A 16,143-nucleotide genomic window follows, 5' to 3' on the forward strand; every position below is an offset into this window, starting at 1 on the left:
GACCCCTCTGACTCCTCATCTGTTGTCTCCCCTGCTCCATTTGACTGTCTCCTAAAAGCATTCATTTTACTGCTCAATCATCTGGAATAGCCATAACCAAAATCCCTAGAGCTTTATCTCAACTCGACTGCCAACTGCAAAATGGTTCGCTTCCCGATGATGACGTGAAAGAATAAACACAGCCGCCAGAGACCACAAACAGTGTCAAATGATTCAAGACCAAAGCCACACCATTTTTCCAACCTCAGCAAAACCATCTCCCTCTATTAATGAGAGCATATTCATTTTCTGGATTTGTGCCCAACTGAGACCACATATATGCCAAAACCAGAGCCTCTGTGGTAACCCAAGGAGTTTCATATTGTCTCATATATTAATATGAATAGTACAGTTCTGGCTGAGATAAAAGAAACCAATTATAAGATGCCATTATATACATGAAACTGCTAGTCCCAAATATTCCTCGGCCTTTCACTGGAGTTAAGATACATGTATGTGAAAGTAATACTAGTTCACAATCCTCAGTAACGCTTAGTGCCTGGCTGGCACATTCCTACCACAGGGGTCCTACTTCAGCGGGCAATGATTCTGCCCTCCTCAAATCCTAGCGCCCTCCTATTTTGAGACTCTACTTAATGTCTGCCTATGTTTATTATTGTTTCTCCATTCACCACCACTATGTCAGTTGGACTTCCCTGGTGGCTCAGACGGTAAAGTGTCTGCCTACAATGCGGGAGACCCGGGTTCTATCTCTGGGTTGGGAAGATCCCCTGGAGAAGGAAATGGCAACCCACTCCAGTGTTCTTGCCTGGAGAATCCCAGGGACAGGGGAGGCTGGTGGGCTGCCATCTATGGGGTTGCAAAGAGTCGGACACGACTGAGCGACTTCACTATCTATCTATCTATGTCAGTTACCTTGATAAAACGAGTAGGCAACTGATTCTTCCAGTTGTGGCTATTATATGTATCAGTTCAGCAGAAATTTGAACGTCTCTAAACTATATAGAATGTCAGATCAGTAAAACAAGGAAAATGAGTCTTAAAAGATAATGCTTTAAGAACTACAGAGTAATAACACTGATTTTCAGAATTACCTGTTAAAGTTAGTGATGTTTCTTTATTGCCACAGCTAACAATGTCTAAAATGAAGAGCTGAGACTGAGCAGATATGACAGCAACTGAAAAGCAAAGGTTCTCCCCAGAAGCAGGTGGTGTAGGAATACTTATTTCCCACACTTGATATTCCTTCCTTGTGAGGAGACATCCCTTAGCATAATCTCCTGGTCACCTCACTTCCTGCTTGGCGAGCACAGGTGTTCTGCCCTGCTCCACCGAGGCAGGCATGGCCTGTGACCAGGTGGGCAAATCTCATTCGGGGCTCAGGATTAGAAAGCACTCCCTCCTCAGCTATAGATGACAGCCTTCAACTTTCCTCCCCATCTGCCTTAGTCTCTCTTCATTTCCAAATTCAAAGGCCGTTAGATGTTTGGGATCCCTGACTCTCCCCAGATCTTTAGACATGTCATCTGAGGAGAATCAAAGGGGAACACAAGTTGTTTAAATGCAGTCCCTTCCCAGGAAAGGGAAGAGTAGGCTCTGGCTACCCACTCTCTCAGGCCAGATGGCTAAGTGAGTGATCAGTTCCACTACTGGGTATTTCTTTATAGGAAGGAAACCTCATAAGCAGAAGTAGCTCCCCTCCCCACAAACAAATATATCATCAAACAATTAGCAAGGGACTTCCCTAGGGGTCCCTAGTGGTTAAGAATTTGCCTGCCAATGCAGGAGACACAGGTTCAATCCCCAGTCTGGGAAGATTTCACATACCAAGGAGCACCTAAGCCTGAGTGCCTAGAGCCTTTGCTTCACAAGAGAAGCCACCAAAACAAGAAAGCCACAAACCACAACTGGAGAGGACGCCCCGCTCACTGCAACTAGAGAAAGCCTGCACGTCGTAACGAAGACCTCGTGCTCCTGCTCAGTCCCTCAGTCATGCCTGACTCTGTTGCGAGCCCATGGACTGTAGCCCACCAGGCTCCTCTGTCCATGGAAGTTTACAGGCAAGAAATACTGGACTGGGTTGCCACTTCCTACTCCAGGGGATCTTCCTGACCCAGGGGATCGAACCTGCGTCTTCTGCATTGGTAGGCAGATTTTTTACAACTGAGCCACCTGGGAAGAACAGTGAAGACCTACAGCAGCCAAAAATATAAATAAACAATTTAAAAATTGGCAAGCCTAATAACCAAACCAAAGATTGTGATGAAAAGTTTCACCCAATCACATAAACAATATGCAAATAAGTAAAATAGCTAATTGCATTATACCTGTATCAGTTTCCTACTTTTAATAATGCCCTATAGTGATGCCCTTCATGGATCACTGCCTTGTCATGGTGAAGGGGCTTGCATAACTTAGTGAAGCTATGAGCCATGCCATGGAGGGCCACCCAAGATGGACCAGTCACAGTGGAGAGTTCTGACAAAACGTGATCCACTGCAGGAGGGAATGGCAAGCCACTTGAGTATACTAGCTGTGAGAATCCCATGAATTTGCCTGTATAAAAAGGCAAAATGATATGACACCAAAAGACGAGCTCCCCCACCCCCACCCCGAGGTCAGAAGGTGTCCAATATGCTACTGTGGAAGGGAGGAGGACAACTGCTAACAGCTCCAGAAAAATGAAGCGGCTGGGCCAAAGTGGAAATGACACTCACTTGTGGATGTGTCTGAAAGTAAAATCTGATGCTGCAAAGAACCATATTGCGTAGGAACCTGAAAAGTTAGGTCCATGAATCAAGGTAAACTGGACATGGTCAAGCAGGAGATGGCAAGAGTAAACATGAACATCTTAGGAATCAGTGAACTAAAACGGACAGGAACAGGTGAATTTAATTCAAATGACCATTATGTCTACTATTGTGAGCAAGAATCCCTTAGAAGAAATGGAGTAGCCCTCATAATCAACAAGAGTCCGAAATGCAGTACTTGGATGCAATCTCAAAAACGACAGAATGATCCCTGTTCATTTCCAAGGGAAACCATTCAACATCACAGTAATCCAAGCCTCTGCCCCAAACACTGCTGCCGAAGAAGCTGAAGTTAGTCAGTTCTATGAAGACCTAGAAGACCTCCTAGAACAAACACCAAAAAGAATGTCCTATTTATCATAGGGGATTGGAATGCTAAAGTAGGAAGTCAAGAGATACCTGGAGTAACAGGCAAGTTTGGCCTTGGAGTACAAAATGAAGCAGGGCAAAGGCTGATAGAATTCTGCCAAGAAAATGCACTGGTCATAGCAAACACCCTCTTTCAACAACACAAGAGATGACTCTACACATGGACATCACCAGACAGTCAACACCGAAATCAGACTGATTATATTCTTTGCAGCCGAAGATGGAGAAGCTCTATACAGTCAGCAAAAACAAGACCAGGAACTAATTGTGGCTCACATCATCAGCTCCTCATAGCAAAATTCAGGCTTAAACTAAAGAAAGCTGGGGAAACTACTAGTCCAGTCAAGTACGACTTAAATCAAATCCCCTATGAATATACAGTGGAAGTGACAAATAGATTCAAGGGATTAGATCTAGTAAACAGAGTGCCTGAAGAATTACGGACAGAGGTCCATAATACTGCACAGCAGGCAGCAAACAATACCATCCCGAAGAAAAAGAAATCAAGGAGGCTTTACAAATAGAGAATCGAAAAGCAAGGGAGAAAGGGAAAGGTACACCCAACTGAATGCAGAATTCCAGAGAATAGCAAGGAGAGCAAGAAGGCCTTCTGCAATGAACAGTGCAAAGAAATAAAGGAAAACAGCAGAAAGGGTAAGACTAGACATCTCTTCCAAGAAAATTGGAAATATCAAAGAAACATTTAATCCAAGATGGGCACAAGAAAGGATAGAAATGGCAAAGACCTAATAGAAGCAGAAAAGATCAAGAAGAGATAGAAAGAATACACAAAAGAACTGTACAAAAAAAGACCTTAATGACCCAGATAACTACGACAAAAAAGTGAGAAGTCACGTGGGCCTTAGGAAGCATTGTTGCCAATAAAGCTAGTGGAGGTATGGAATTCCAGTTGAGCTATTTCAAATCCTAAAAGATGATGCTATTAAAGTCCTATACTAATATGTCTGCAAATTTGGAAAACCCAGCAGTGGCCACAGGACTGGAAAAGGTTAGTTTTCACTCCAATTCCCAGGAAGGGCAGTACCAAAGAATGTTCAAACCACTGGACAATTGCACTCATCTCCAGTGCTAGTATGGTTATGCTCAAAATCCTACATGCTAGGCTTCAGCATTATGTGAACTGAGAATTTCCAGATGTCCAAGCTGGGTTTAGAAAAGGTAGAGGAACCAGAGATCAAATTGCCAACATTCGCTGGATCATAGAGAAAGCTCTAATTTCTGTTAATAAAAGTATCATTTTCTGAGCCACCCAGGATCAACCTCTGTTTAATTCACTTTCCTTTCCCCCACACTTCAGAGCCAAAGCGGAAGAGAGGGACTGAAAAAGGGTGGGAGGACTGACCTTTCTGAGAAACTTCCACTTAGAAAAGGAAGGATGGGAAACTGGAGGTGTACAGAGCAAGAAGGGGGCAATATTACAACTTGAAGGACCCTCTGGGAAGAAGCTTGCAGGCTTAGGGGTCGGAGAAACCAGGTGTAAGAAGAGGGAAAGAAATTATGTTATCTGGGGTAGGGCGGGGGCATGCGGGACAGTTCCAATCTCAAAAATGTGAAATTCGAAGCGGGGAAAGAACATATTTCTCTAAGGATTAAACTCAAAATTAAAGAATAAAAGGCTGTAAAGAAGAAAAGATTGGAAATACAAAGGAATCCATAAAATAGGAACATTAGTTTAAGTCAATCTGGGTTTAATAGTTATGCTGTTATTTAGTCACTAAGTCATGTCTGACTCTTCTGCTGACCCCATGGACTGTATCCCACCAGGTTCCTCTGTCCATGGGATTCTCTACGCAAGAATACTAGAGTGGGTTACCATTTCCTTCTCCAGGGGAACATTCCAACCCAGGGACTGAACCCTAGTCTTCTACATTGGCAGGCGGGTTCTTTATCACTGAGCCACCTGGGAAGCCCAATAGTTACGTTATATACTTACAAAGTACTTAGCTGTGAATGTGAGTGCCTTGAGATTTTCTTCAATTACTGTGTCCTCAAGACACAAGAGGACAAATGAGTCACTGGGGCATTGGGGCCTGTTTGTGACTATGACACATACAAGAGACTCTTCCCTGGTGCCCAGAAAGGGGGCGTGATGGAAACCACAACAAACTTTCTGATGGAGGGGACTCCAGGAATTATCCTTGGCTCCTTCCTAATTGTTGGCCCTTACAAGTCCGGCCAGACATTAATGTCTGGTGACTCAGACGTTAAAAAATCTGCCTGCAATGCGGGACACCCAGATTCAATCCCTGGGTCAGAAAGATCCCCTAGAGAAGGAAGTGGCAACCCACTCCAGTATTCTGGCCTGGAGAATCCCATGGACAGAGGAGCCTGGCGGGCTACAGTCCATAGGGTCACAAAGAGTCTGACACGACTGAGCGACGAACACACACATCAGAAATGAACCCTAACATCTTCTGATAACCCTCTGAGATTAACATTGACAAACCCCTATTTCATCTGTGTCACCTCCCTAGGAGATGCAATTTGCTGCTGGAATCTAGGGGGGCCTAACCTTTCAGCTGGTCTGTATTTCTCTTTTTCCAAGTTTTAAGGAGCTCTCTCAAAACTCTCGCATTCTGGAATTTAGTGATCATGCACAGATTAACTTTCTTTATGCTTATGATTTTTCAGACCAACTCTTGTCTCTTGTTTTGCCAGGATTAATACTTTTACTTGGTGGAAAGTGGTGCTGGCCCCTTTGAATATCAACAATCATTCTCTCAACCTTCTCAAAATGCTACTAACATCAAGCTTCTGACAGTTTGAACTGAACACATGGGTTCAGTTCAGAGTTTTGCAGAAGAATAGGGCATCAGAGTACTATTATCTGGACACGGGAATCACCAAAAAGCAGGCCCCTACTGGTGTTTTCTTCACCACCCAGAACATACCTGACATCGAGCAGCCACTGCACAAACACTGGTGAGGTCAGTGTCTCAAAGTCAGGTGTGCAGTGATAAACATATGCGTATGTGTATACATATATGTAAGAAGTAACACAAAGACAACTTTTTTGAAAATCTCAACACTTCAGTGGTTTCCTCTAAGCATCATTAGCCCCTGGGCTGTGGAGGAGCTTTTTCATCCCTTTCACATCCACTTCTGGCTCTCGCTCCTTTAGCACCTTTATAATCAGTCTAAAATCTAATAACTACAGCAATGTCTCTTATTTGGGGCTGCTGTGTGTGAGATCTGAATCCTCCCATCTGACCGTACCCCTGACACACTTCCCTCCCATCACATTTCAGTTTTTTGGTCTTTATCCATTTACTGTCTCGTGCACACTCATCTTTCTGCCACTCTGATCTCATCTCCTCCCCACGCACAGACCTCCTGCTCTGTGTTACTCCAGGTCCACGCTCGGCAGCCTGATATTCAAGGCCCGTGACCACAGCCTTGGAATCTCACCTCCCAGGCCTCCCTCACACCACTCTCTGCTCTGGACAGACCACCTCTTCAACAGTCCCCAAATGCACCTTGTCCCTTTCCCTCGGTACCAGTTTCCTACATCCTACACGGCCCTCAGAGTCCAGCTTCGGTGCTTTCTACTCACTCAGTGGCCTCCAACAGGGCTGCGCAAGGGCAACAGGAGGCCCCCAGAACTGTGCTGGGTGGGATACATGAAGCTTCACAGCACAAGGCAAAACTACTGAGGTTTTCGGGTTGAAAATCATAAAGGAGAGGACATCCTGCCTTTACCTTTTCGCCTTGTGTGTTCTCTCTGGTTTACAGATATTACTCCATTAGTACAGACACAGGTTATTTACTTTTTTAGTTGAACAAAGTTGCTTTCAAAAAACATCTCATGAGCTACAGCTACCAGTTGCAAAAGCTGGTGTAATCAAACAATGCTACCTGTGGCCAGATCTGTTTGGTTGAATATGCACAGGAGTGAGCTAATAAAAGGCCAGGCAGTGCGACACACTCACTAGAGATTTTCATCTGTTCTTACAGTGAAGTCAAGTTGCTTACATTTTCTCATCCAGATGATACAAAAGAGCTTTTCTTTGTCTTAATTAAACACAAGGGAATGCCCAGTCCAGAAAATTCTGCAAATGAAATGGCCTAAAACGATATCTCCCTTCCCCCACACGTGTAAACACACACACACACACACACACACACACACACACACACACACAATGACTGCACAGGGACACACATGGCTCCACGGGAGGAGCACGTTCTCAGGTGGTGGCAATAATGGGCCCCACTTTCTCCTGCTGGACGGGGATGTGAGTGCTGACTAGGCTCCAGGGAGAGGCCTTGGGCTGTGTAGTCCCCACACCCCCATGCCAGATGCCAGGCAGCTGGAGAGGAAGACTGTGGAGACATGGCAGTGCCAGTGAGGGCTGGGGGGGGCAGTGTGGACAGAGTTACTATACCCTAGAAGGCTGCATTCCCACCCGGAGGGATGCACTGATGTCTGGAAAAGAAAGGGGCATCTGTTCTAGTGAGTCAGTTTGCACCTGAGGAGGCTGAAGCAAGTGAAGAGGGAAAGGAGAGGAATGTGGGGAGACATGCACGGCACTGAGTGGCATGCCAGAGGTCCTAGCTCTGGATCTGATGTATTTTGGGTCACGGGTGTGTGTGTGTGCTCAGTCACTCAGTTGTGTTCAACTCTGCAATCCTACGAACCACTGTCCACCAGACTTCTCTGTCCATGGGATTCTCCAGGCAAGAATACTGGAGTGGGTTGCCATTTCCTCCTCCAGGGGATCTTCCTGACTCAGGGATCAAATCCACATCTCTTATGTCTCCTGCCTTAGCAGGCAGGATTTTGTTTGTTTGTTTGTTTTGTTTTGTTTTTTAAACCACTAGGGCCACCTGGGAAGCCAATTCTCCTTTATACCAACTGATTTTATTTGTATATTTTTATTATACATTACAGTAATCCAAGTCTATGGTCCTGACCACTGAGGCTGAAGTTGACTGGTTCTATGAAGACCTACAACACTTTCTAGAACACCAAAAACAAGATGTCCTTTTCATCATAGGGGACTGGAATGCAAAAGTAGAAAGTCAAGAAATACCTGGAGTAATTGGCAAATTTGGCCTTGGAGTACACAATGAAGCAGGGCAAAGGCTAACAGAGTTTTGACAACAGAACACACTGTTCATAGCAAATAGCCTCTTCCACCAACACAAGAGATGACTTAACACATGAACATCACCAGATGGTCAATACTGAAATCAGAATGATTATATTTCTTGCAGCCAAAGATGGAGACGCTCTATACAGTCAGTAAAATCAAGATCTGAAGCTGACTATGGCTCAGATCATGAACTCCTTATTGCAAAATTCAAGCTTAAATTGAAGAAAGTAGGGAAAACCACTAGACCATTCAGGTATGACCTAAATCAAACCCCTTATTCAGTGGAGGTGAAAAGATTCAAGGGATTAGATCTGGTAGACAGAGTACCTGAAGAACTATGAATGGAGGTTCATAACATGGTACAGAAGCCAGTGACAAAGACCATCCACAAAAGAAAGAAGTGCAAGAAGGCCAAGTGGTTGTCTGAGGAGGCTTTACAAATAGCGTAGGAAAGAAGAGAAGTGAGAGACAAGGGGGAAAGAAAAAGATATACCCAACTGAATGTAGAATTCCAAAGAATAGCAAGGAGAGATAGGAAGGCCTTTTTAAATGAACAATGCAAAGAAATAGAGGGAAACAACCGAATGGGAAAGATTAGAGATCTCTTCAAGAAAATTGGAGATATCAAGAGAACATTTCATGCAAGGATGGGCATGATAAAGGACAGAACGGTAAGGACCTAACAGAAGCAGAAGAGATTAAGAAGAGGTGGCAAGAATATAGAGAAGAACTACACAAGAAAGGTAGTGATGACTTGGATAACCACAGTGGTGTGGTCACTCACCTAAAGCCAGACATCCTGAAGTGTGAAGTGAAGTGGGCCTTAAGAAGCATTACTATGAATAAAGCTAGTGGAGGTGATAGAATTCTAGTTCAGTGATTTCAAATCCTAAAAGATGATGCTCTTCAAGTGCTGCACTCAATATGCCAACAAATTTGGAAAACTCAGCAGTGGCCACAGGACTGGAAAAGGTCAGTTTCATTCCAATCCCAAAGAAGGGCAAGGCCAAAGAATGTTCAAACTACTGCTGATTGCACTCTTTTCACATGCTAGCAAGGTCATGCTCAAAATGCTTCAAGTTAGGCTTTAGCAGTATATGAACCAAGAACTTCTAGATGTACCAGCTGGGTTTAGAAAAGGCAGAGGAACCAGAAATCAAATTGCCAACATTCATTGGATCATGGAGAAAGCAACGGAGTTCCAGAAAAATAACTACTTTTGCTTCATTGACTATACTAAATCCACTGACTGTGTGGATCACAACAAACGGTAGCAAATTCTTAAAAAAACCGGAGTACCAAGCCACCTTACTGGTCTCCTGAGAAGCCTGTATACAGGTCAAGAAGCAATGTTTAGAACTAGACACAGAACAACAGACTGGTTCAAAGTTGGGAAAGGAGTACAACACAGCTGTATATTGTCATCCTGCTTATTTAACTTCTATGCAGAATACATCCTGTGAAATGCTGGGCTGGATGACCCACACGCTGGAATCAAGGTTTCTGGGAGAAATATCAATAACCTCAGATATATAGATGATACCACTCTGATGGCAGAAAATGAAGAGGAACTAAAGAGCAGTGAGCAAACTCTGGGAAATAGATAGCATCATCGGACTCAATGGACTCAATGGACATGAATGTGAGAAGACTCTGGGAGATACTGAAGGGCAGGAAGCCTGCGCGCTGCAGTCCATGGGGTCACAAAGAGTCGGATACAATTTACTGACTGAGCAACAATAATTATATATAAATACATTTCTACACTTATTTCTGAATTTATAAATTATATATAAATGTATGTACATATATACAGTTGCCCTCGTGTATTTCGCATCTGCAGATTCAGTCAACCATAGATGGTACACTGTATCCACGAATCAAGGTCCAAGTATGCGACCTGACCACCTGTGGACTTTGGTATGTGGGGCAGGTCCTGGATTCAATCCTCTGCAGATACTGAGGGACAACTATATGCTTATGAAAGAGCTTTCTAAAACAAAACAAGAATTCTAGAAGCTTTTATGTGAAAATTAAAAGCAGAGTACCTCCTCAATAGAAGAATGCTTGAGAATTTGAGGTATAAAATTTTCACCACAGAATATTATGCTGCCAATAAAAAGAATAAAATAAGTCTATAGAGTTTTTACTATGTATTGTTAAATGAAAAAAGAGACGTGAATAGCATATTCCATTTTTGAAAACCTATGGGTGTATTAAAGGGCGCTGAGCACACGTGTCGTGTGGACTAGGAGGAGAAACACGGAGGAAAGAGGGTGATGCAAAATAAGCAACAGCAACTGTTAGAATGAAGAAGTTCATGATCAAAAGCAAAAACTATACATATGTAAGTATATATAACACATATGCATGTCAAATGCATGGAAGAATGGTTATTAAAAGTTGGAGGTACATTACTTCAGGGTGAAAATAATTCAGGTGATTTTTGCACTCTTGCTTTTTGCATTTTAACAAGAAACATAATTATATAACCAAAATAACTATTTTCATTGAGGGAAAGTTTGAATAACTCAATAACACTGTCAGTATGAAAATGTTCCTTATTTCAGTCTTCCTAGCCAAAAAATCAGAGAAGGCAATCGCACCCCACTCCAGTACTCTTGCCTGGAAAATCCCATGGACAGAGGAGCCTGGTAGGCTGCAATCCATGGGGTCGCAAAGAGTCAGACACGACTGAGTGACTTCACTTTGACTTTTCACTTTCATGCATTGGGAGAAGGAAATGGCAACCCACTCCAGTGTTCTTGCCTGGAGAACCCCAGGACGGCAGAGCCTGGTGGGCTGCCATCTGTGAGGTCGCACAGAGTCGGACACGACTGGAGCAACTTAGCACCAGCAGCAGCAGCCAAAAGATGGCACATCCAGTAGAATATTTAATCATTCATAACAGAAGGAGGTTTTCACAGTCTTTTTCAAAATGGAGACAGACCACAAAGTCCAAAATTAATAATCATCATTAACACTTTAAGCATCTTAAAGGCAGGAGATAAAACTAATTTTTAACATGCCTTCCTGAAGGCTTCAAGCACTCAGTCTTTGATCAATCCCTATTAATTGACAAGGACATTTCAAACCTCATAAATTATTACATCAAAGATACTATTAACTGATATTCAAATGTTATTAAAGAGTACAGTCTCATCTAAAGAATGGAGACCTGAAGCAGCTCCAATGAAAGTAATTCGACTATGAGATTTAATCTGCTACAAAAGTAATAAAACTGTAACACATACACATTTTTCCTTCCTGCCCTGGTCATTCTGAATGGATCTGGCTTTGCTACCATCATTCCTGTAGTCTCTGGCCTATGTGTCATCTACATATCCCCTCAACAGCTGTCCACTCAGTGTCATTAACTTCTGATCTTTACTGCAGATAAAAGATGCATGACAGGAGCTACCAATCATCGTGGGCAATCTCCAGCCTAGACCTGGCTTCAAAACTCTCAAGGGTTAGGGGCTTCCCTGGTGGCTCAGTGGTAAAGAATCCACCTGCTAATGTAGGAGACATGGGTTCAATCCCTGATTCGGGAGGATCCCACATGCCACAGAGCAACTAGGCCCGTGTGTGAGCCGCAACTACTGAGCCTGTGCTCTGGAGCCCTGGAACCACAACTATTGAGCCCTCATGCCCTAGAGCTCGTGTTCTGCAACATGAGAGACCTCTGCAATGAAGAGTAGCCCCCACACGTCACAATTAGAGAAAAACCCGCGCAGCAACCAAGACTGAGCAGTAAAAAATAACAACAAATAAAATTATAAAAAAGAAACTCTAAAAGTTCAAACTCTGCCTGTTAAAATTCTGATTATAACATGCAGTTGAAGAGGTGCTAAGTATTCATTGTTCAGGCCTGCTGTCTCTGTGGGGTAGCGGCAGTAGTTGTCCACAGGCTAGAGACCTGCTCCAGCCTCCGGACAACTGCATATAAAAAGCCACAGAATAGCCCTTCCAGAGGAAACAGGCACACACAGGGCGGAGGTGGGGCTGGGACTGCCGCCCTGATCCCCGAGGCCAAGCACTCCCACCTGCGTGTGGTAACAGCCCACCTGTTACACCCACCTGGCAGGTAAGTGATATTAGATAACATGAAAACTAATTTTACAAGTCTAACACTTTCAAGTAAAATACTTACTTGAACTAACAAGTGGCCTGAATTAGGCAAACATGTCCCAGATTTCTTGGTGTTCTCGTTTACTTGCTTTATCAGACTCATCAATATTTCAACAGCACCTTTGCCCATCATTTCATGAAGAAATTCTGGATTTCCAGAAATGAATTTGATGGTCCCCATGCAGTACAGGAAAGCTTCGGTGTTAGCTTGCAGGTCTTCACTTCTCAGGACCTCCAATAATGATTCTGTCAAAAAGATGAATTATTACAAATGTATGAGTAGAACCGCTGGAGAGAGAGAGATTAAAGCACTTTTATGTGAACATCAAATATGATTTGTAAAATGTTAGCCAGGATCCATGTTCAAATGTTTGTTAAGAGTTACTCATAAGGCGTAAAGAGGAAAGCTTAAGAGACAAATCTCTGTAACATTAATGATAGCAAAAGATGGGATTATTAATATGTAAATAAGAAAGTGTTCTTTTAACTGAATGCCATTCCTAGCCTCTTATTAATATTGGCTAACCTTTATTTTTGGTTAAAAACAGTTTATTACAGAATAACTAATAATTAAAGTAATTTAAGAGTTAAATTTCAACAAACCTTTAAGAATATACTGGCTGCTGTATGAACAGGAAGTTAATCAAGATAGGAACTTAAAAAAATATCTCAACCATAGAAAAGGATGCTTCAAATATAACATCCGCCCTTCCCTAAGACAAGAACATCCATCCAAATAACATACAATTACTAGCTTTTAGGATAATCCAAGCAGCTCTGATAAGGTTAATTATGCCTATCTCACATTAATTTTTCTCAGTGTGATTATCTGTCAGAATCTTTATTTTTAATCTATTATTCTCAACGAGCTTATTCAGCATTATACATTTCTTTCAGTACTGGCTTTGTCCCCGTCTGCTGGGATTTAAAAAAAAAAAAAGATCATTTATCCTTAACAAAAGACTTAGGAGTATTTTCCATGTTGTTGCCTTAGATCAACAGTACTAATTCATAAAAGATTTCTCTTTAGGTAACTATTTAAGCATCTTAATTATTTAAGGATATATAAAGAGTTACACATTGTTAGCTAGGCAGTTAGGATGTATTATAATACCTAACCACATATTTGAAACATTTGACACACTTTGATGTCAATTTTCTACAACAGTTATATATGTCTTCCAAGTTAATTATCCCTACCATATCAAAAGATCAAAAATGTCAGTTATGTCAAGTGCTACTAAATGTAATTTTTTAGTAGATCCAAGACCAGGAAATAAATTTTTAAATAGGAAACACTTTGTAAAGTTACATATTGTTACTACAGGCATTTAAAAATATAGCAGGTTATCCTCCTAGGCTCCAAAGGATACATTAAATGCAACATGGAAAACACAGAGGACAGAGAAAAAACAGGCATTACCTAACTTTTGCATATGATAAGAAATTACCTAACTTCTGCATATGATAAAAAAATAAAATATTCCAGCTACCATTAATTATAACTCTGCTCTCCACACTTTTCAATCACATTCAAGTGTAACATTTGCTTAATGGTAGTACTGAATAATACTCACCCAGAATGCTGTCATTTCGAATCAGAGAATCATTCTTCTCACTTCTGCTAATTTTAAATATAAGTTTGCAAACATTAAGAAGATTCTTTCCACTCACTTTAAGCTGCAGAGAAAGAAGTCACATTACCATTGCAGAAGGAAATAAAGACACGCTGTTATTTTTCAACACGAACATCTAATTTAGAAAGTGCAGCAAGAGTGTATCTAAAACATAAAAAGAAGGTCTAAAGAAATCAACTTTCAAAAGATTTGGCCACATATTTGCCAATTATGGTATCTAATTAGCTCATAGTAAATACAATATAAATGATATTCAGAGTAAGCACATTTTAATGATAAGCATTTATTTCTTATTTCATAAAGCCTCATGCTTATATGTGAAATTATTACTTTTTAAAGAATATTTGAGGAAGAAGAAAGGGCTGATGTTGATAAATTTAATTAAATGGAGTAACTACTTTTCAAAATAAAGATGAATACTAAAATTTCAGATTAAACTAACCTAGAAAAGAACACATCGTAGAGGTGAAGGAGAGAAAAGAAAGGGGAAAAGTACAATTCTACTTATCATTTGTATAAAATAAAATGAAAAAGTAATACTTTTGATTAGATAATACGTATGTACTTATTATTTAAGCCTATTTCTGAAATGCTTTGAGATAATTGCAAGTAACATTCAAAGGTTAAAATTACCTTCTAAATCACAGAAAAATATTCAAGTAAATTAAGCAATAAGGAAGTACAGTCTTTAAAAAAATAGTCTAGGAGGACTGAGTCAAATGGTCGAAATGAGCTGCATACTTATGTAAAGTAGTAAAAATTAAAATTAAAAATCCTAAATGTCCACTATTTGGGAACAGTTTAATAAACTGGAACATCAATACAATTCATGTTAAGCAGTCACAAAAGTATAATTGAACACTATGCATAAAAAGACATCTACAATCTACTGTAAGATGGAAATACTGTGTGCCTTCATTGCAAGAATGTAAAATATGTTTGTAGGAATGAGGTCATCTGAACAAACATATCTGTGTGAAAAAGATGACATATGGTTCATTAATTTATCATTAAAAAGTATCCTTAAAATTATCTTCAATATTGTTTACTAATGAGTCTTCACTTAGTAAAAAAGACAAAGATAATGGAATTTGTCATTCTGTGTTTGATTCACAAATATTAAGGAGCTCTTGTTGTCTACCAGGCACTGTGCTGTTCCCTGGTGTTGTTCAGTCACTAAGTCGTGTCCGACTCTGCGACCCCATGGACTGTAGCCCACCAGGCTCCTCTTTCATGGGATTCTCCAGAAAACAATATTGGAGTGGGTTGCCATTTCCTTCTCCAGCTGTTCCCTGTAGGAAATACCAAGGTGAGTATGGTTGGCCCTGAGCTGGAGAGGAAGGGAGAGGTGAGTACTGTCCATGAAGCATTATCCGTTATCTGTCTGCCCCCCTGCTCTGGCCCTTTTCATGACACCTCATAGCTAACCCTGCAGATTAGGTTTACTTGTTCCATTTTGCAACCACGGAGTCTGCTCCTCAGACGGGTCATGTCATCTCATCTCAGTATCAGCTGAGTATGTATTAGAAATGCATGGTCTCAGGTCCCAGAAGCCCTACTGAACCAGAATGTGCCTTTTACAACTTAGCCAGGGGATTGAGTGCACATTCAAGTCTGAGAAGCTCTGTTGTGGAAGCCTCATAAACTGTCACATGGGCAGAATGGAAATTTCCTCTGTTCTCAGGATGAAAAGAGGAAATGGAAACTTAAAAAACATTTTTTTATTATTATTTTTAAATTGTTGTTTAAAAACCCAGAAAAAAAAAAGTGACTAGAGAGAAAAAAAAATCTGTATCAAGGGAAATATATTGCCCTTTATATCTGGGAATACACTTTAATCTGCTGGCAATCTCCCACTACATTATGAGCCTTTGAGGTCAAAACCATGGTTTATTACTCTTTCTGTGTGGGGAAGGTACCCTGTGCTATGTATTCAATCAAATTTGTTGAATAAATGAATGAATACAACTAACCTCACTCCCAAGTCTTACATTTTTAGTAAAAAGCGGCAGAGGACAAATAAACAAAAACACCTAGTGTCAGAGTTTTCATTAAAAAAAAATCCCAACAAACCACCAT

The 16,143-nt window shown here is 41.3% G+C and overlaps 1 protein-coding gene across 5 annotated transcripts in view; it reads right to left on the reverse strand.

Annotated features, from left to right (window-relative positions):
- The window catches only part of ARMC2 (armadillo repeat containing 2), a 123,979-nt gene that overhangs the window by 56,285 nt on the left and 51,551 nt on the right, over positions 1-16,143 (reverse strand). For all 5 annotated transcript variants that reach the window (XM_027551266.1, XM_027551263.1, XM_027551264.1 and 2 more), the window contains exons 9-10: positions 14,005-14,107; positions 12,450-12,673 (exon numbers count right to left, since the gene is read on the reverse strand). In XM_027551266.1, coding sequence (XP_027407067.1) covers positions 12,450-12,673; positions 14,005-14,107 — 327 coding nt within the window. The remainder of the gene's footprint in view (positions 1-12,449; positions 12,674-14,004; positions 14,108-16,143) is intronic.

This window comes from Bos indicus x Bos taurus, chromosome 9 (genome assembly GCF_003369695.1).
Source record: "Bos indicus x Bos taurus breed Angus x Brahman F1 hybrid chromosome 9, Bos_hybrid_MaternalHap_v2.0, whole genome shotgun sequence".
NCBI lineage: Eukaryota > Metazoa > Chordata > Mammalia > Artiodactyla > Bovidae > Bos > Bos indicus x Bos taurus.